The following is a 20,697-nucleotide window of genomic DNA, read 5'->3' on the forward strand; positions in this document are numbered from 1 at the left end:
TCCTAAAAATTAGCCCTCAAAAAAAACAAAATAAAGAGCCAAAAATAAAGAGTATGTGACTTGAACCACTAAGTGACCCATCTACAATCCCAACCTTCACTTTTAATAGAGAAGAAAAACATTCAGGCATTTTTTATGAGTCCAAGCAGTATGTCATAAATTTTCTTTCTTCAATGTTATGTAAAAATGAAGACATAAGGGACAAGAAGGAAGAAAAGGCACAATCACACATTTTCTTGTTTGGTTTGGTTTTTTTTTTTTTCCAAAGTAAAAAACACTTCTAACTGATTTTTTCCAGGACAAACATTAATGATTGATTTGGCCAATTCAGTAAGGAGTTGGGCAGGGTAGTTTAAATATGGTCCATAATTCATACTCTCCAGCTTAGGAAGACAGAGGATTATCCATTTTAATCAACCAGACCATGCTAGTGAAGTAAAACAGGAAAAAATATATTATAGGCATATATACATGGGAAAGTATATTAAAAAGAGAAACCACCTCACATCTATTTAGGCAAAGTTAGAAAGAAAAGGGTAGAAGGCTTTGTAACTAAGGCCATTTTTTCAGGGTGGGGATGGGGAAGTGTGGAGAGGAACAGAAAAAACCCAAAGCAACAAGGCCAACATACTCACAATTCTAGGAAGTCCAACAATCATCTCCTATATTCAGCTATGTATATACCTTGTGTAAATAAGTAGATACATGAACATAGTACTTTCATCATGGTCCTACCTGTCTTATTCCTTCCATTACCACAACTGTTAAGCCTTGTAGATTATTCTTCAGACAGCTGTCCTTTAAATGTTAGTATAGAACTTAAAATGAAGAGCATTTTATACTTCGGTAATGGAAATATAATTACTTTCCAGCAGCAACACCATTGTGCTCAATCCTCCTCTGACTATACCACTTAATGCTGCGACTTGGTGATGGTTCCACTCAGAACTCCAATGAGTACCAAGAAAATTTTAAAAATGAACTCTTTAAAAAGATGCACTAATACTTCTGTTACACAATTTGACTACTTGGTGGCTTTATATTTTTGAATGAAAAGAAAAGTCTGAAAGACAGTCAGTGGTACAAAGTCGCAGTCTGTATATTGTTTATGGAACAAATACAGTCAAAAGGACAGATTTTCAGAAAGTTATACTAAAGCTGTGATTTCCTGATTCAGGAACTTGAACTATATCAGTTAAGAAGTTCCCATTGCTTCTTCCTCACCCTGTCCTCTACTCTTTCTGCCCTCACAGCTGTATCCTGTCACTGCTCAGTTGTTCTGGTACTTATTTTTGTGGGATACAGTGTGAGTCAGACCAGTGAACCAACCCAGAGCTTTAAGAGAGAAAGAAAGAATGAAAAAGGGAGGTGGGCCTGACCGATGTCACAGAATAGGAATACAGATAATTGTGCCAGAACAGCAGAGACCATATCATGCCTAGGGTGGTGAGCAGGATTTAATAAGCTGTTACTGATGCCAAAGGCTTTGCAACATGGAACAGAGCTAGCATCCTGTCAGGAGAAGCCATTACATCAACAAATACCCAAGAAGGAAAGGCAGCACTGTAATAATGAATATAACCAGGAAGTTCACAACCAGCATTCCCAGACAGTTCTGACTGCTGCATTTTAGAGCATTTTAGTTTTGTGAATACCTACCCACTGGCACAGTCCTACTGCAGACTCCAACTAAAGCAAATCAAATGCTAGAAGGCCAGATTTGTCAGCAATGAGTAGATATTAGAGTTATGTTAAATGTCTATGAGACTGATGAATATCTGGATCAGCCTGACCAGAACATGTTTTTAATAGGACCACAGTCCAAGGACACATGATTTATACAACAGGTGTTTACTGACAAAGTTGCAGCTCACCTGCAGTATGCAGAACACTTTACAAGATCCTGGAGTAATCTAGGGCAACTTCCTGACACCAAAGCTGTTGCTCCTGTTACCAGCAGAGGGGTGTCAATACAGACAGAACCCTCTAAAAAGGATGCAGCCACTCAGGCCTCTGGCTGCATAGACTGTCTGAGCCTGGACCTACTACCAGAGGACAGTATGAGAAGCGCCTGCATACGATGTGAGCAGGTGAACGATTTGCTGAGTCTGGTGGCAGAGCTAAAGGAAGAGGTGGATAGGCTCAGAAACATAAGGGAGAGTGAAAGGGAAATTGACTAGTGGAGTCACACCCTTTCCACTCCTAAGGAACCCCAGCAGGAGGTGGTGAAGCCCAGCCCCTCCTGCTATCAGGCAGACGGAACAAACCATAGGGAGGGGGATAAATGGAAACAGGTGCCTGGTCATAGAGGCAAAAACACCCCCTCTCGACCCCTTTCACCTGCCAGGGTGCCCTTAAAAAACAGGTATATGGCCCTGGACTCGGACAGTCTGTTGGAGGATGTGTCTACAAGATCTTCTGGTTACCCCCAGCCTACCGGATGGGTTACGACTACAGGTAAGAGGAAAAAGAGGAAGGGTTGTTGTAATTGGTGACTCCCTTCTGAGGGGAACTGAGGACCCTCTATGTCGGCCAGACCCATCCCACAGGGAAGTTTGCTGCCTTCCTGCGGCCAGGGTGAGGGATATTACCAAAAGACTTCCTAAGCTTATCCAACCCTCAGACTATTACCCACTGTTGGTTGTCCAGGTTGGAAGTGATGAAATTAATAAAAGGAGTACCAGAGTAATTAAAAAAGATTTCAAGGCACTGACCCGATCTCTTCAGGGGACAGGAGCACAGGTAGTAATTGCCTCAGTTCCTGTGCTAGCTGGGATGAATGAGGAGAGGTTTAGGAAAGCCCAGCTTACCAATAGGTGGCTTAGGGGATGGTGCTATCGTCAAAATTTTGGGTTTTTTGATCATGGCGCAAACTCTGTGTTGCCCAGTCTCGTCAAAGCAGATGGGCTTCATTTATCTAGGAAGGGCAAAAGAACTGTAGCCCATAAGTTGGCAGGGTTGGTTAGGAGGGCTTTAAACTAGGTTTGAAGGGGGAAGGGACGGCAACTGGGCTCTCCAGAGATAGGCCTAAGGGCGTAGAGCCCGAGTTGAGAATGAAATCAATGGCCCAGCTGAAGTGCATGTACACCAATGCACACAGTATGGGAAACAAACAAGAGGAGCTGGAAGCCATAGTGCAGCAGGAAAACTATGACATAGTTGCTGTCATAGAAACGTGGTGGGATGACTCACATGACTGGAGTGCTGCTATGGGGGGCTACAAGCTCTTCAGAAAAGACCGGCAGGGAAGGAGAGGTGGAGGGGTGGCTTTATATGTTAGAGAGTCTCTTGACTCTGTTGAAGTTGAGGTCAGCAGTGACAAGGTTGAGTGCCTGTGGGCCAGAATCAGGGGGAAGGCCAACAAGGCTGACACCCTTGTGGGAGTCTGTTACAGACCGCCCAACCAGGATGATGAAGGGGATGAATTATTCTACAAGCAGCTGACAGATGTCTCAAAATCTCCAGCCCTTGTTCTTGTGGGTGACTTTAACCTGCCAGATATCTACTGGGAGCTTCATACTGCAGAGAAGAGGCAGTCAAGGAGGTTCCTGGAGTGTATAGAGGACAATTTCCTTCATCAACTGGTAAATGAGCCTACCAGGGGGAAGGCCCTGCTAGACCTACTATTTACAAACAGAGAGGGGCTGGTAGATGATGTAGTGGTTGGAGGCCGCCTGGGGCATAGTGACCATGAAATAATAGAATTTTCAGTCCTCAGGGATGTAAGGAGAGCCACCATTAAAACCTCTACCTTGGACTTCCGGAGAGCAGATTTTGGCCTATTGAAAGAACTGATTCAGAGCATACCCTGGGAAACAACACTTAAAGGCAAGGGGGTCCAGGAGGGATGGACATGTTTTAAGAGGGAGATTTTGAATGCACAGCAACAGGCTGTCCCAGTGTGCCGAAAGGCCAGCCGGAGGGGAAGACGGCCAGCTTGGTTAAATAGGGAGATTCTGAAAGAAATCAGGGATAAAAAGAAAGTTTACAGAATATGGAAAAAAGGGCTGGCTACTTACGAAGAATTTACAGATAGAGTTAGGTCATGCAGGAAAAAAATTAGGGAAAGAAAAGTGGAATTTGAAGTAAATTTGGCTATTTCAGTTAGGGATAACAAAAAGTCCTTTTATAAATACATTAATAACAAAAGGAGGGGCAAGGAAAACCTCCATTCTCTGTTGGACTTGGAGGGAAATATAGTCAAGGAAGATGAGGAGAAGGCTGAGGTACTTAACACCTGCTTTGCCTCAGTTTTCACCAGTAAGACAGGTGGCCCTCAAGACAACTGGCCTCTGGAGCTGGTGGACAGGGAGAGGGAGCTGAATACCCCTCCTGTATTCCAGGAGGAAATAGTTACTGACTTACTGAGCCAGCTGGATCCTAACAAGTCTAGGGACCAGATGGGATCCATCCCAGGGTGATGAAGGAGCTGGCAGAAGAGCTTGCCAAACCACTCTCCATCATCTTCCAACAGTCCTGGCTCTCTGGGGAGGTCCCAGATGATTGGAGGTTGGCCAATGTCACCCCAATCCACAAAAAGGGCTGCAAGCAGGACCCTGGCAACTACAGGCCTGTCAGCCTGACCTCTGTGCCTGGCAGGGTTATGGAGCAGTTCATCCTGAGTGCAATCACACAGCACCTTCAGGGTGGACAAGGGATTAGACCCAGCCAGCATGGGTTTAGGATGGGCAGGTCCTGTCTGACCAACCTGATCTCTTTCTACGATCAGGTGACCCACCTGGTGGATGAGGGGAAGGCTGTGGATGTGGTCTATCTGGACTTCAGCAAGGCCTTTGATACTGTCTCCCATAATATACTCCTGAAAAAGCTGGTAGCCCATGGCCTGAACAAGTGTACCCTCTCCTGGATTAAGAGCTGGCTGGAGGGTCAGGCCCAGAGAGTGCTGGTGAATGGAGCTGCATCCAGCTGGCGGCCAGTCACCAGTGGTGTTCCCCAGGGGTCTGTGTTGGGTCCAGTCCTGTTTAACATCTTTATTGATGATTTAGATGAGGGGATTGAGTCCATCATCAGCAAATTTGCTGATGACACCAAGTTGGGAGGGAGTGTCGACCTGCTGCAAGGCAGGAGGGCTCTGCAGAGGGATCTGGATAGACTTGAGAGATGGGCTGATTCCAATGGGATGAAGTTCAATAAGGCCAAGTGCCAGGTCCTGCACTTTGGCCACAACAACCCCCTGCAGCGCTACAGGCCAAGCACAGAGTGGCTGGAGAGCAGCCAGGCAGAAAGGGACCTGGGGGTACTAATTGACAGGATGCTCAACATGAGTCAACAGTGTGCCCAGGTGGCCAAGAAGGCCAATGGGATCCTGTCCTGTATCAAAAATAGCGTGACCAGCAGGACCAGGGAAGTGATCCTTCCCCTGTACTCTGCATTGGTGAGGCCACACCTTGAGTACTGTGTTCAGTTCTGGGCCCCTCAGTTCAGAAAAGATATTGAGGTACTGGAGCGGGTCCAGAGAAGAGCAACAAGGCTGGTGAAGGGACTGGAGCACAAGTCCTATGGGGAGAGGCTGAGGGAGCTGGGGTTGTTTAGCCTGGAGAAGAGGAGGCTCAGAAGTGAACTCATCACTGTCTATAACTACCTGAAGGGAAGTTCTAGCCAGGTGGGGACTGGTCTCTTCTCCCAGGGACTCAGCAATAGGACAAGGGGGCACGGGCTTAAGCTCTGCCAGGGGAAATTGAAGTTGGATATCAGAAAAAAATTCTTTACAGAATGAGTAATCAGGCATTGGAATGGGCTGCCCAGAGAGGTGGTGGATTCACCATCCCTAGAGATTTTTGAACACAGATTGGACGTGGCTCTGGGTGCCATGAACTAGTAAATGGACTAGAGTTGGACCAAGGGTTGGACTCGATGATCTTGGAGGTCTTTTCCAACCCAATCGATTCTATGATTCTATGATTCTAAACGGAATTGATTACAAGAGTGCACCCAGGTTCAGCCTTAACTCAGAAAAGAATGCCACCACTCAACTACAGCAATGTTTTTTAGTCACAATTGTCTCTATATTTTAAAAGACTTATTTCATTCAAATCCCAAAAGATTTACATCCTAACAGTATTCCCTGCTGCAGTGGCACTACGGCACAACAACTGTTTACAAACCATCCTTGTCAAAAAACAGGTAGAACTCTCATCTCCTACTCCAAACCTGGTGGCTTAAAACATTCTCCCCAGTCCCTGAAGTCGACAGAACCTGGAAACCTTAAGGTGCATAAAAGTGCTGCTAAAACTTGAGCTGAGACCCCCAGGGTATGCAGGAAGAAACTTTTGAAAGGACTAACAGCTGACTACCTGGCAAAGCCATATTAGGCTTCCCAGCTGGAAGTTCATGTTTGCATATCTTGCCACTTAGGCATTTCAGATTATTCTATTCAAAGGCAAGAATTCTTAGCCCCAAGTAACTCTGCCTATATTACCCTAGCCCACAGGATATTGAAATTGACCCCTGCAATGTTCAGAAGCAGCAATTTTTCTCATCAGGTCCCATTTGATTTTTAAATGTACAAATCCTGCTTTTCAGAAGAGTGAGAAGGGACCTGAATGGGGGGATCTGGAAAGAGACACACACCATACATCCCTCAGAATAGAGTCTCTAAGAAACCTGGCCAAAATTTTCTAGTTTAAAAAAGTGGTTTCATGTGTGTGTGAAATATACATTCAATATATATGAATCATTGCATACTTGAAATTGCACTATATGAGCTAAAGGGGAAAAATAAAAAGAAGCAAGTCTGAAACCTATTTAGAATTTTAAAAGCTTTCATAACAACCTCAAGGCCCTGCAGACCACATTAAAAAATTGAAAATCTTCCACAGACGACATAGGCTTAGAGGCAATTTTTACTACAGAGCACATGAATAACCATCGTTATGACACATCACCCTCCTACCTCTGATCATAGTTAATTAAAAGAAAACATGTGTCATGAAGCTATCGCATCAGATGGTTAACCAACAAAACAGGACTACACTGAGCCCCGATGTAATTCCATTGACTTCACAAATTTATATCACTATCTTACCTTATAATGTTCAAAGGATAGATGAGGTCGCAATTCAGGGAGGGGGACAGGACCTAGAGAAATGGTTACCTTCAACTATCTGTGACAAATTACGTTATTGTGGTGGGTGAAAATGTCCTGATGTTACCAAAAGATTTTTTTTTTGTATAAGAACAGGGATCCCTGGACAAAGTCACAGCCACACTCAGAAATGCAAAGCACAGCTAACAGTTTAACATAAAGACTACTGGAAACATCAAGAGGAGCATGCACAGGATGGTCTCATGATTTACAAATCAAGACTTGGAAATTCTCTTCTCCGATGTGGGCTCTAAGGAAAAATGTATTATTTAATCTTGGGCAAGTCACCTCCTGACACTGTATCTCAGGTTCCTACTTTAAAATAAGAACAACAGGAATCCTTTTTTCCATTCTACATCTTTTTTTGGTTTATGTAAGTAATACAGTGCCTGGAGCAAAAAGAAGTAGTCTCTCATGAGGCTAAATATATAGTATCTATCATTATGAGATACAGGAAAAAAAAATCCAATGATCAAAGTAAACAGCATCACTGCATTTGGATTAGGATAATAAATATAAAAAATCCAGTATAAATGTCTGCTTCACACTGATTTCTGTATTCAACCTGGGAATAACCTTTTCTCTCCATCTAAGTTCCTGAATAAGCAGGGAGTGTGCCAATGCTGTCTTCCAATGTCCCTCGGAAATTTACAATGGATTGTGGCCCTCTCCCACTCACACAGTAGCCAGGCAAAAGCAAGGGAAGTTGGAGACAACCTTCAGTGTAATAGTCAGATGTGGTCTGCAACTTTACATTGTATGATGTATAAGAAGGTGCTACATTTTGCCACAGGATCCTAAAGAATCTGTCAACTGGGAAGCAGCAAAAGCATAAGCATCCAACACATGTCAAGTCCCCTAGTGATCAGAAATAGTAATGAGTTTTCAACATAGTATTCAAGCACTGAATTACCACACCTTCCCTTTTTTTTTTAAATTTGCAGATTAAAAGTAACAAGCAACCCTGACTTTTAACAGAAAGTCTAATTTTACTCGAGTGTATGCATTCACAGTTTGACATTTTTCTTTCCTTATCTATTTATATATTAATAATTTTGATGATCATTGCTCAACTGATGTGATTACTCTTCCCTTTTTACAGATCTCCTGTCCAAAAATATGTTTCAAGGTTCTAACCTTTCATTTTAAGTCAGGAATAGATATCACAGTACAAAAAAAGGAGGGTATGACTTGTCCTGTTTTAATAATGATTAATAAAAGACAATTCACAAGAAAGGGCAATTAAGCCCAGTTTGTGGAAGAAGCCATACAGAGCTTATGCTTTGCAAAGTAGGAAATATAAGCAATGCAGCTGAAATGTTAACAAAACCACCAGACACAAAAAACCTGCACAAACAAACAAACAAAAAACAAAACCAAAAAAGCTCCAAAGAACAAAAGCCCCAACCACTAAAAAACAGAAACAAGCGCAACTGCAATAAGGTTGAAGATAAAAGAACAGAAGGACAGATGACAGAAGATGGCATGACTGGATTCTCCCTAGTGCAAAATACATGATCCGAGAGGACAAAAAAAAAAAAACCAAAACAACACACCACACCAAAAACATCCCAACCCCCCTCAATTTCTGAGACTTCAGCTATCAGGCTTCTAATAAGCTTCCTCACTAGTCAGTTAAGAAAAAATGGCAGCTTTCATACCTCTAAAATAGATTAACAGCCTCGACAAGTGCCTATTTCCTTCACAATTAATGATTAGAAACTTAAAAGTTAGGCAGGATGAATCTCTGAGTAAGAGACTGAAAGAACGGTCAGGGGTTTACATGGGTCTAAAACTGCAGAAAAGTGCAGTGAGGTCCATGTAAGAATCTGCTGCATCAGTACCAAGTATGATCTTACATAGCCTTGCAGGTTTAGGAATGGCATGTGCAGGTCTCGTGGAGGCCCCTTACAGAATGCATGGTAACGTCGAATCCCTCACAGTTGAGATCCACAGACACAAACCTGTTTAATTGGGGATTAGTCTCCTCTAGCCACTAGGAAAATCTAAGGCCCTTTTCTAAAAGTAAATGTCTTTCTTGCAACTTACAGCCAGAACTTCCCAAACTGAAGCTTGAAGTCAAGTTATTAGACAGTGTCTACTGGTAGCACAGCAACATAAAAATTAAACTGTATATACAAATATATATACATCTATGGAACGATGGCTGGTGATAAAATTAGAGGAAACTGAGAAGTTATATCCACAGCCTAATAGAAGTTATAATGATACAGAAATTATAGACGAAAATACAGCTGCTACTCCCTGGATGGAAAGCAGCTGGCACGCTCCATGATGATTCCCCATGCAACAGCAAGCACCTGCTAAGAGGGGTGGAGGAGGGTGGAGCAGACTGAAGACACAGTGGCCAGGCTCTGTAGAAATCCTTGCAAGAGAGGGGAACGAGATGGTACTTTGCAGCTGATAAACCGCACCGTACCTGTCAACTAAGGGAGATGGTACATGTCCTGCTGCTGAGCGAAAAACTGTGGCAAATTTGGGTGAAATCTCTCTCCTCAGATGAATTTGGTTCATTAAAGCCTCATTGTAATATTAATGCACACCTCCATTCCATACCCATCCCCAAGGTATGATCATCCCTCGCAGGGCGTGTGCTCTGCACTTTTTTGACTGTATCTTTAAGAGAGAAGTGAGAGAATTTTACACCAATCAGTAATAAAGCTATTTATGACTAAAGTCACTCAAACTCCACCTAAATATAAAGAAACAGTATAAAAGTAAGTCAAGAATGGGGGGAAAGTTAGGGAAGACTCCACAGTAACTGCTGGGATCAGTTGACGGGCTGAATCAGTGTTCTCCCCCATAGGGGTGCCCATTGGGTAAGAACCACACCCTGTGCATGCTGAATAATTTCATTGGGATTAGAGCTTGTCTGTGTATAGCTTTGAATATGTTTTTGCAGTCAGATACTATCACGGGCAATCCTTGAACATTAACCTGTCATAATTTTATATTAGTAAGAGTGTTATTCCATAAACTGTTCCTGTGAGTCCTTGATGGCCTTGATGGCAGCTGCCAGCAGTAGGTAACACACTCAAATATCAGTGGAAGACTCACTGAGGAGTCATAAAGTGGGAAGACCTGTTGGTATATTTCCCTGAATAAGTTAGGTGAATCACCCCCTGATCCAGCAGGACTGTTCAGTGATCCCCATAACTGGACACTGACAGACTGGTCAGGCACAAGAGTCTGACTTTCCTGGGGCACTGACAGACAAATCAAACACTAAGGGTTGAGGAAATCTCCCACCCTATGGGCTAAGGAAATCTTCCCTTTTCATGTGATAGCATCTTATCATGCCATTGCTATGATGCAAAGGAAATGCAATTAGATAGACTGAAATTTATCCAGAGAAGAGCTACCACTTTAAAGAAAAAAGGTGGCATTAATAATTACACAATCAATGTTTGAGGCTTATACTTCATATACTAATGTGTTCAGTTCCTAAAACAACAAACCCAGTCAACCATTTATGCTGCAGGCAGACAGTCTTAAAACATATGCTACATCATTAAGTATATGTGCTACTAAGTAGCTGAGATATTTCAAGTTTCCTTAATACAGTAATCTACTGAATATCTAGTATATAATGTGAATATGTCAGAGGCTCCTAGAATGTTCACTGACTTGTACAAAGTGCATCTTAACACCACCAACCTTATAGTGTTTCTTTTAAGGAGTATGAAAATTCATGTATTACACATTAATTGTTTTCCATCAACAAAAATGACTAAAGAGATCAAAACCAATCATAATAACTTTTTGGCATGTAAAAAAAGCATACCAACCTTTTCATCTAGATTTCCATTACGGTCAAACTGGTAGAGTGATGCCAGATGACTAACGATCCACCAGCTAAAACTCAATGGGTCTTTGCATTGAACTGCATCAAAACCAGACATCCTTTCAGAACTACTTGTCTGTTCAAAGATATTCTTTAGAGTTTCATTCACCAAGCTCCAGAAACCCTGTAGAAAAAAAAATGCAAAAGTGAGTTTGAACTCTGTTCAATAAAAGCCTATATTAACAATTTTCTCTAAAATACTGTCCTATTAATTAATTTGCTTGAACAAAGAACTAGTCATTTAAAGAAAATAACAAAAAGCAGTGGTCAGCTACTTTAGGAAGTTCTCTCTCAAATGTCAGTAGAAAGCAGTATGAAAGGACAAGTTTGGGTCATAAGGAAGAACATAGTGCAATACTGCTCAGGAAAAATTACAAACCAATGGATTGATGATGTGCAGACAGGACAGTACACCAACATTTACAACAGAGATTAAAGTTCTTTAATGAAGACTTTTTAATAATATATTTTTGAAAAAATTCTATTGCTAGACTAGTCTAACCAAGAGCAATATATTAGATGGTAGAGAATCAGTTTTTCAAGACAGCAAACAGGTTCCAGTTCCTTTTTTTGTCCCAGTCTGTTGCAGCACTGACAAACTGAGAAATTCTCTTTGGCTTAGACGCCTGTCTATATCACAAAGCCTATGCCTATCTTCCCTAGTTTTGTAGAAACTCTCTGGGACTGATTTGGACCTGTATTTCACCCACCTGAGATGGGTCCCGATCCTAACTTATGCTTGTGCATTGGGTTTCTGTGGCCAGGTTTTTGGTAGTGGAGGGGCTACAGGGGTGTCTTCTATTAGAAGCTACCAGAAGCTTCCCCTGTGTCTGGTAGAGCCAGTGCCAGCCGGCTCCAGGACAATCTTCCTGTCACTGGTCAAGGCTGAGCCAATTGGCAATGATAACATATTTAAGGACAGAAAGAAAGTCATTGCGCAGTTGAAAATCTCAGCAAGGGAAGAGTGGAGTGACAACATGTGAACAACAATGTAGACACCATATCTACATGCAGTGCAGAAGGAGGGGGAGGAGGTACTCCTGGCACTGCAGCTGAGGACCCTGCAGCCTATGGTGCACACCATGGTGGAGCAGCTGTGCCCCTGCAGCCCATGGAGGTGCAGAGATCCACCTGCAGCTGTGCTGGATCCCACACTGGAGCAGGTGAATGCACAAAGGGGGTAGTGATCCTGTGGCAGGCACAGGATAGAACAGGGTCCAGGAAGGGATATGCTGACCTGTGGAAATAGGAGCCCACACTGGAGCAGGTTCTCCTTGGTGAGACCTGTGGCCCTGAGGGGGACCCACACTGGAGCAGCTCATTCATGAAGGACTGCACCCTATGGAGGAGTGTCCCACATGGCAGCAGTTTTTTGAAAAACCATTGCCATGGGATGGACTCACACCAGAGAGGTTAGTGAAGGACTGTCTCCCATGGGGAGACTCCTCTTCCTGACAGCAGCAGAAACAACAACAACTGACTGTAACTCCCATTCTCTGTGTCCCTGCACTGCTGAGGGGTAGGAGGTAGAACTTCGAAGGAAATAGAGGTGGGGGAGAAAGGTGTTTTTAAAATTATTTTACTTCTCATTCCTCTGCTCTGATCCTATTAATAATAAATTTAATTAATATCCCACTTTGAGTCTGTTTTGCCTGTGACAGTGATCAGCGACCTCTCCCAGCTCTTACTTCAACTCATGAATCCTTTGTTGCATTTTCTCTCTTCTGTCCAGTTGCAGAGGGGAGGAAGAGAGCAGCTTTAGCCTGTACCTGGCATCCAGCTTGCTAGTGCAAGTGCTTAACAGCAAGAAAGTTTTCACCTGTGCTGCCCACCTTTACATTAGTAGTCATTAACAACTAAACAGCTATCAGTAGAAACACTCTACAGTGAAGTACTTCATTTTGTACTAAGTCAATCGTACTCATTGCGCAGACGGCCACTTTGGTTCTTATAAAGATTATTTCAAAATTATTTTCAGTTAAGACATAAAAATTAAAACACTAGCAAATATGAGCAAAGGAAAAGAACAAAACAGAAAATGTAATTATGTAACATATGAAATCATATGGCCCCCTAACTCATACTTGGAATACTGTATTCAATCCTGGCACTCTGTCATTCAAAATAGGATGTAGTTTGCAAAAAGGTTCAGAGAAGGGTGACAAAGATCACCACAGGTAAAGAATGGCACCTGAAGAAAGACTTACTGAATACAGCAAGACTCTTTAGCCTAGAAGGCAGAATATAGGAGATATAAGAAAAAAAGCAAACTGAAAAGACATATAAAGTAGTGTCAGTATTAAGAACAGGTAGTGATTTGCTCTTCCAATACGAGTATAAGAGGACATCTAAAGAAGTCAGCAATTACAAGATTCAGAAACAAAACTCAGGTTGTTCTTGTATAGAGGGGTATCAAAGACAGAGACATGAACTAGATAGATCATTGTTCTGGCTGTACACAAGTTTCTAATGCCTGGAGATGAATCACTGCATGACATATCATATAAATTGCATTTTTTTTTGAAAATTAGTAAAGATGTTTTGTTCTTACATATGACTTTCACAGTCTGTTCTTTTGCTTTGCTTTCTTTAGCTCAAGGAGCACTTCTTATCAGTGCCCTAGGTCATAACTAAACAGTACACTGCAAACCTAGGCCCAGGACTTCATGCACATTCAAGACAGTGCCCTGAAGCACCACAGTTAGCACACAATTCTCCTAAAGCAAACGTGAAGTTCAGTTCTATCATCGGATCTGTGAACTAGCGCATCCATGGCAATATGGGAACATTTTGTGACATTGTATTGCACATGTAACAAGCAAGCATATATAAGTGTTCTTCCACTACCTCTGTATGAGATCCTTTATTTCTGTGGTCCAGCAGCTGAATAAGGAGAACCCATAGTTCTTTAACACAGTTACAGGGATAATGATAACTAGTAAGAGCCTCAGAAGGTCGTACCTGAAAGAATATAGAATAAACTTTTCAGAGAAATGTTGTTTTTTAATTGCTTTTTGTATAGCAGTATTTCCTCTTGTCTTAGATGCTTGGTTTGTTTATGGGTTTTTTTTGGCAGTTAAATAATATAGTTACAAGTCCACATTCGAAGGTGCATTATTTCATTAAAATCCAAAATATCTCTTATACAACAGTCTTTCCCAATTCTACGTAAGTTACAGGTTGTGCTATTTCTTAGCCTCATCTGATCCACTTTCAAACATTATTTAATCAAATAAAACCAGCATTTTAAGTCATAAATGAAAACAAATTACAATAAATACTGATTCATTGACAGGAGAGAAAAGAAAAAATGATTGATTAGATTTTCTTGATGTTCTCGGGAAGAAAAAGATTTTAAATTATTTAATAGCTATTATTGCTATTTTTAACTGAAAAATCCTTAATGACTAGGCGTAATGCTAGTAGAATATGTTTTTGTTGGCATGAAAATGTTAATGTTCCCACAACATTTCACAAAATCTGCTTTTTGGTAAATTTACTGCAAGGCATTCCTTTAATATGCAGAAAACAGCATATTTCAAGTCATGTACGTTATTTGACTACTATTCCATATTTAACAAAATTCACTCAGACTGATGCATTTCAAATGCAAAATAGTCTTCTTGTGATTCATCTTTCAATTTTACATTCCCTGAATTGTGAAACAAAATAAGTAAAACAGCAAAAGGAAGTGCTAAATAAATAAATAAATCTCTAGATGCTTTAATGTTTTCAAGATCTGCCTGAACTGTATATGAAATAATCAGAAAATAGACAAAACTCTACTTACTCTGCCCTAGGACCTGTGAATCCATTGAACTGTATTCAGAGGTGGCAAAAATTGTGAGAAAACCTTAGTTTAAATAGTGTAATTCAGCACCTTTTACCTTTACTAAGGGCACAATGGCAGAAATGTAGAAAGAAAAGAGGGAAGACAAAGCTCATAAACACTTTATCCCTAAACAAAGAGTAGTCCGAGTTCATATAACCAATCTACACCCCACTAAAGCAAATAGAGGGGAATAGGTGCCTTGAGAGATTAATTATCTCACTCACTGCAGAAGAAAGAACTGTTGCTAACTTTCCCTAACAATGAAAAGAGCCTCAGGTGACTAGTTTAGCCAACTAACTTCTAGACATCTGCATCTAAGTGGGATCCTGAATTTTTATACCCTCATGCACTTCCTGATCCACTCATGCACAACTACTCTCAAATCACACTGGCACTTACAATCATTTCTGAATTCGGAAACCTAGTGGCATAAATCTGAAATCGTAACAAAATATGCAGTGCTAGTGACAGCAGTAGTTGTGTGAAAGTGACATTACAGAAGTTTAAGTGAATGACCAAAACCACACTTTTTTGCAAACAGAACAAGTATATCACCAATAGTTTCAAATCTGTAAGTCTATTAGGATGCAAACTTTTAATTTATCATCTACCTTTAAAATTATACTTTTACAACTACTGTTTCATACAGCTCCAAATGAGGTTTAAGTACTGAACACTTTATTATAAATATGAATTATACGTATTTATAAATGTGACAAAATTTATTTTCCTCTTTCTAAAGAATTGCCTTTATCCTATGAAATTGTCAGGGTAGACCCTGACAACCACCTAAGAGCATCACAAGGTCAAGACTGAAATATTTTAAATAATTCTTTTTTCACATTTCACATTAACTGTTCAGTATTTCACGTGCCTTTGTCTCTTCTCTTTTTAGTTAAAGATCTGTTAGAGGAATCTCTCAACATCGTGAATTAATTTTATGTAAATATTATCTTCAGAATAAATATCAGTGTAACCACTAAAGTCTATTGGAAAATTCATTATTTAAATACCAACTTTCCAAAACTGAAGTGTCTCTAAAATAACTCACCACTAAAGAGCAAAACAGATCCATCAGAAATGAGCAGCCTACTTATTAAAGATGTACTACAACACTACAAGTTTTTATGGAAGTATTATGTATAGAAACTATCTTACAAATGAGAGTTTTATGCTTTTTACATGGACTACCAGTTGTTGCAGCAACCAAGTTTTCTCATCCACTACTGTGCTATTCTACAAGATTTCAGTATCTCTTCTGCAGGAGATGTCTCGTATCCATTCAGGACAGAGTTCGGCCAGTAGTATCAAAGCAAGACACCATGCGGATATTGGTTGGACTAAGGATAACCAAGATATTGTTTGAGATAATTTGGATTTCCTCTCACAACATCCTGAGTTCAGTGCCTTGGTAGCCACATTTACAACCTCAAACTGTGGTGCTGTTGGGACAATAGAGCTCTAGTGCCAGAGATGTGGCTGCTGAAAACAGAAGATATCCAAGAATACGTATTTCTTTTACCAAATGTGTCTCAGAGCACCTTGGGCTCAGTACATGGTCCAAGTCGAGCATCTTAATATCAGAGCTGCTCAAAAAACAGATCTGAAAAGATGAATCTGGAGGACTAGACTTTATGGCCCTCATTCCAAGGATACTCACAAATGTTAAGAACTGTACTTCTGAATGTTCTCACCAAAAGACTAATGATATGCTTTAATGATGAGCTGATGATGTCATCTACTATGGGTACCAGTTGCATTTTCAACAATTTTGAGCAATGTTTTTTCCATTACTGCATGACAGCAATGATTGCACGCTGTAGGAGACACCAGCTGAAGAGATGTTATCCAGCTCAAGTGCCAGCTTCACTCCACAAATGAGTCTCAAATAGAACTGATTCAAGCTGTGCCCCAAGTCTATGGAGAGTTAAAGAAAAAGCAGTAGTAAAACAATTCTTCTCTCTTTGTGATGTGCCTCTGTTGAAGTACATTGAATCTGTCATTTTATCATCTGACATTTCAAAGCCTACCATCAAGCATAATGTTCAACAGATACTATTTGAATCTTCTTTTAAAAAAATTACTTTCATCTATTTATCTTTTGACAGGGGAGGTTGCAGTATTATCTGATAATTTAATAGATCAAAACTGATTTAAAAGGTAATGGTTCTCTACAGGAAGGTAGTTTAAAAGAACAGTTATCAAATGCTCATACAGCCATTCTCCCTCACCCTCAAAAGTAATATGAAAAAAGGGGGATTAATTTCTCATGGTTTTGTACTAGGAAAACACAAATTATATAGTGGTCACTGCTACTTATTCTCAGAGGTCAGTCCTGCATTCATGGATTACACATGCCCATCCTAAAGCAGGTTTCACAATGACACAAAGGAGATTACACAGCTCTTTTTCTGGCTGCTCTATGGAGCTATTATGACTTTCTAGCTTTGGAGTGCTCAAAAAAACGGGAGAAAAATACAGCAGCTATAGAAGGAAAGAAAAAAAAAAAAGAGAAGTTTTCCCTTGACAAATGTAAAAGTGCCATAACAGAAAGATGAGGTTGTGGAACAGGCACAGGGCAACAATAAACTATAATATGACATTCTCCAAGTGTCCAGTTAACTTACTGCCAGGATTATTGCTATTCTCTTTTTGTTCCTGTTGAGAGAGTTTGAAAAGACGAATTTTTTTGCATCTATCTAAACCTTTTAGACGTTTCCATGTTTGGCATTAAACCTGGAACACTGAACTTAGAAAATGTGGCACTCACTTCTGTTCTGTACACAGTGCATTTCAATATTATTCTCTCATTCAACTGCCAGATGGTCATGAATAAATATAACACAATTTGAGCTCCTAACAAATAACACTCTTTAAAACATGGAGATACAAAGCCACACGTAACATTTAAAACTTAGCAATAACAAGTAACCTATGCATTGGTGCAATATCTAATTCATATGGTTCCCAATACAAGCATTTAACTGCCCATGTGCTATATAAAGAAAAGGACTTACCTTTGTATACTTGTTGATGGACAAGCTTATTAAATCAGATATGAGATTTCTACAGTGTTTTTCAAATAAACTGATACTGGTTAAATTCTCTCCAGTTAGATTTATGAAATGGTTAGCATATACAACTTGCCCTAAAAAACAAAAGAAAAAGTAGACATATTTAGTTTCAGGTTTGGCTATAGGAATACATAACAGATGGGATTTTTTTCTATTAATTATATATATATATCTCTCTAAGAATTGGTTTGTTAACCTGTATGTAATTTTAATTTACAAATTCATATGAGAAAGTTCATCCTTTCTAAGTTCAAACTAATCTCTTTATTATTGCCCTGAAATCTGGTATTATTCAGGTTGACAGTAAAATAGTTTGGCACTTTACAGCCTTCCATTGGCACAGATTTTGCAGTGGAATAAAGATTTATTTATCTTCAAGTTCCTCTTTGTCACATGCCAGTGCGCATGTTCTGGAATCGTGACATGTTTTGCAGATATACAAGTTGATGACAAACAATCCTGGAGAGGTCTAACACTTTCCTTTGGATGTGTTGATGTAAAAAGCTGGCATGATCATGTTCCAACTTGAGCATTTGTAGACATTAACACAGATAAAATGGTAAAGTTAACAGCCTCTAAGATCTCATCCCACAAGCTTTTCAACAGTACAACCCCCTGACACCGGTGGAGCAGACGATATGTAGAATGAGTCTGTATTTTATTCTTGGAAATGCCAGGTGAAGCCTTGAACCCACTATCCTGCCATTGGTCTCAGCACTGCGAAGTTTCTACTCAGCATACTTTACAGAATAAGACATGAACCTAAGAAATTCTAAAAGGTACATAAGAATACAAGACAAGATAACATAAACAAGAGATACTACTGTCTTGACTAGTAAATTTTATTGTTAAAAAGCACAAACCATCTCTTACAAAGATAGGTTACTGCATTATTACTCGGAACTTTATCTAGAAATAAATATTGAATTCTGGACAATAAACAGCCTCCAACAGTTTCACTATCCTACTCTAAAATGCCCTAAAAAAGGAAAACAGGTTATCCCACAACAGATCATAAGAGAAACTTAGAATTACAGAACAAACAGCCAACCCACACAATATCCAGTAGCACAGAGATGCAGAAACAGAGAAAATTTGTTAATCTGAGCAAGGCTGTGTTGTGATAGCACTCAGAGCTGTCAGATTCAGTACCAGTTATCTGGCCTAAACGTACATTGTATTCTTTCGAGACCTCAACGTAACTTCAGGTGTTGCAATTCCCATATAGAACATCTAGAGTGGGGCCAAGGGAGAAGGTTTGCTTGTAGTGATACAATGATTATAGAAGAAAATACATTTTTGTGATTTATTTTGGTAGAATGGACACAGAAAATAGATATAAGCCTCAAAAGCCAACAAAGTTCTCTTCTGTATTTTAACAATTCTTCAACAAACTGAACTACTTTGAAGTTCGGTTTTTCAATTGCATTCTATAACTTTTTATCTAGCTTATATGAACGGCTTACTTTTACCAATTTACTTCTTGCCCTTTAAAGACTTTTTAAAAACTTTTAAAAAGATATTGCCTTGCCTTGTTCTTGCTGCACTTTTACAAGCTTCTCTGATTGATGGTTCTTCTTTTGCCTGGTATTTTCTTAGTGTTACACATGGTTAACAATACAATTTCTCTGCTCGAAGAATTCTTGCTCTAGTCCATCCCTGGACACTTTTCTTACACTGGTTTCCATCAAATCACCATTCACTGTTATGAATTCTAGATATCTGCAAATGTATTTTTATTTATGATGTCAAGAAGTGCATTGTTATTAAACATTAAATATTTTGCATCAGTTGAGTGCAAACTGTGATCTTGGCTAAGTTGTGGCAGAACAAATTCCTAATAAAATTTCATTTAATTTGAGCCACATGAAGATTCACAAAGAACCTGTCTTCACCATATTTGTATTTACCCCATTAAATACAGCTATGCTTAAAAACTACCAAGAGTAGTATGTGATTCTGAACAAACTAGGTGAGGAAACCAAGTAAGTCATATGTAAGGATTAAGTTCAAGAAAAAAATCTGCATACTTACTCATCATTTTTTCACCTAATACATGAAGAACTTCTACTATTAGCCAATTAATGTCCAAGTGAAGATGCAGTAAATGCCATGATGGGGGAAAGACCTGTGATTAGAAATACACACCTTTACTTACATTTAACAGTTCTTTAGTGAATTCTGGATACTATATTAGGACAGGGTGGTCAGACTTTGGAACAAACTGCCCAGGTACACAGTGCAATCACCATCCTTAGAAGTGTTCAAAAATATGTGGATGTGGCATTTGGGGACATGGTTTAGTGGAGAACATGGAGGTGCTACAGCAATTGTTGGACTTGACTTTTCCAACCTTAACAATTCCATGATTCTTAATGACTCTAAGATGGCCAGCAGTGAACATTATGGATATCTATGATCAAATGCAATGTAACATACAAACATGCCATTCAGGTAAAGTTAAAAAAAAATCAAATAAACAAAGAACTTTCATGACAATTAATTCTGTTTGTAGAGGATGTTTATGAAGTCTTGATTTAAGTTTGACAAATTACAACACCCTTTCTTTACAGAAAAGTATTAGGTAGCAGGCAAGCTGCTAAAGCGAGCTTTTAAAATAATTCCAATAATTCTCTTCCTTAAAGTTTACTTGAAATTAGTGTTTCTTTTATTAGCTCAACAGTGGTCCTACTGACAAGCTAAACAAACAGAAATATTCAAAATGCTGCTTCTCAGTCGATCATTCCTCTCCAAATACTAATTTATACAACCTAAGACCGAAAATCCTTTTTTCCTTTCTACAAGATTTCAAAGTTAGTGT

General features: G+C 39.8%; 1 protein-coding gene across 1 annotated transcript in view; it reads right to left on the reverse strand.

Moving 5' to 3' along the window:
* MMS22L (MMS22 like, DNA repair protein) overlaps positions 1 to 20,697 on the reverse strand; it is a 101,476-nt gene that overhangs the window by 70,202 nt on the left and 10,577 nt on the right. The window contains exons 7-10 of the mRNA XM_071547860.1: positions 19,911 to 20,004; positions 17,820 to 17,950; positions 13,818 to 13,931; positions 10,915 to 11,094 (exon numbers count right to left, since the gene is read on the reverse strand). Coding sequence (XP_071403961.1) covers positions 10,915 to 11,094; positions 13,818 to 13,931; positions 17,820 to 17,950; positions 19,911 to 20,004 — 519 coding nt within the window. The remainder of the gene's footprint in view (positions 1 to 10,914; positions 11,095 to 13,817; positions 13,932 to 17,819; positions 17,951 to 19,910; positions 20,005 to 20,697) is intronic.

Source organism: Pithys albifrons, chromosome 2 (assembly GCF_047495875.1).
Source record: "Pithys albifrons albifrons isolate INPA30051 chromosome 2, PitAlb_v1, whole genome shotgun sequence".
Classification (NCBI taxonomy): domain Eukaryota; kingdom Metazoa; phylum Chordata; class Aves; order Passeriformes; family Thamnophilidae; genus Pithys; species Pithys albifrons.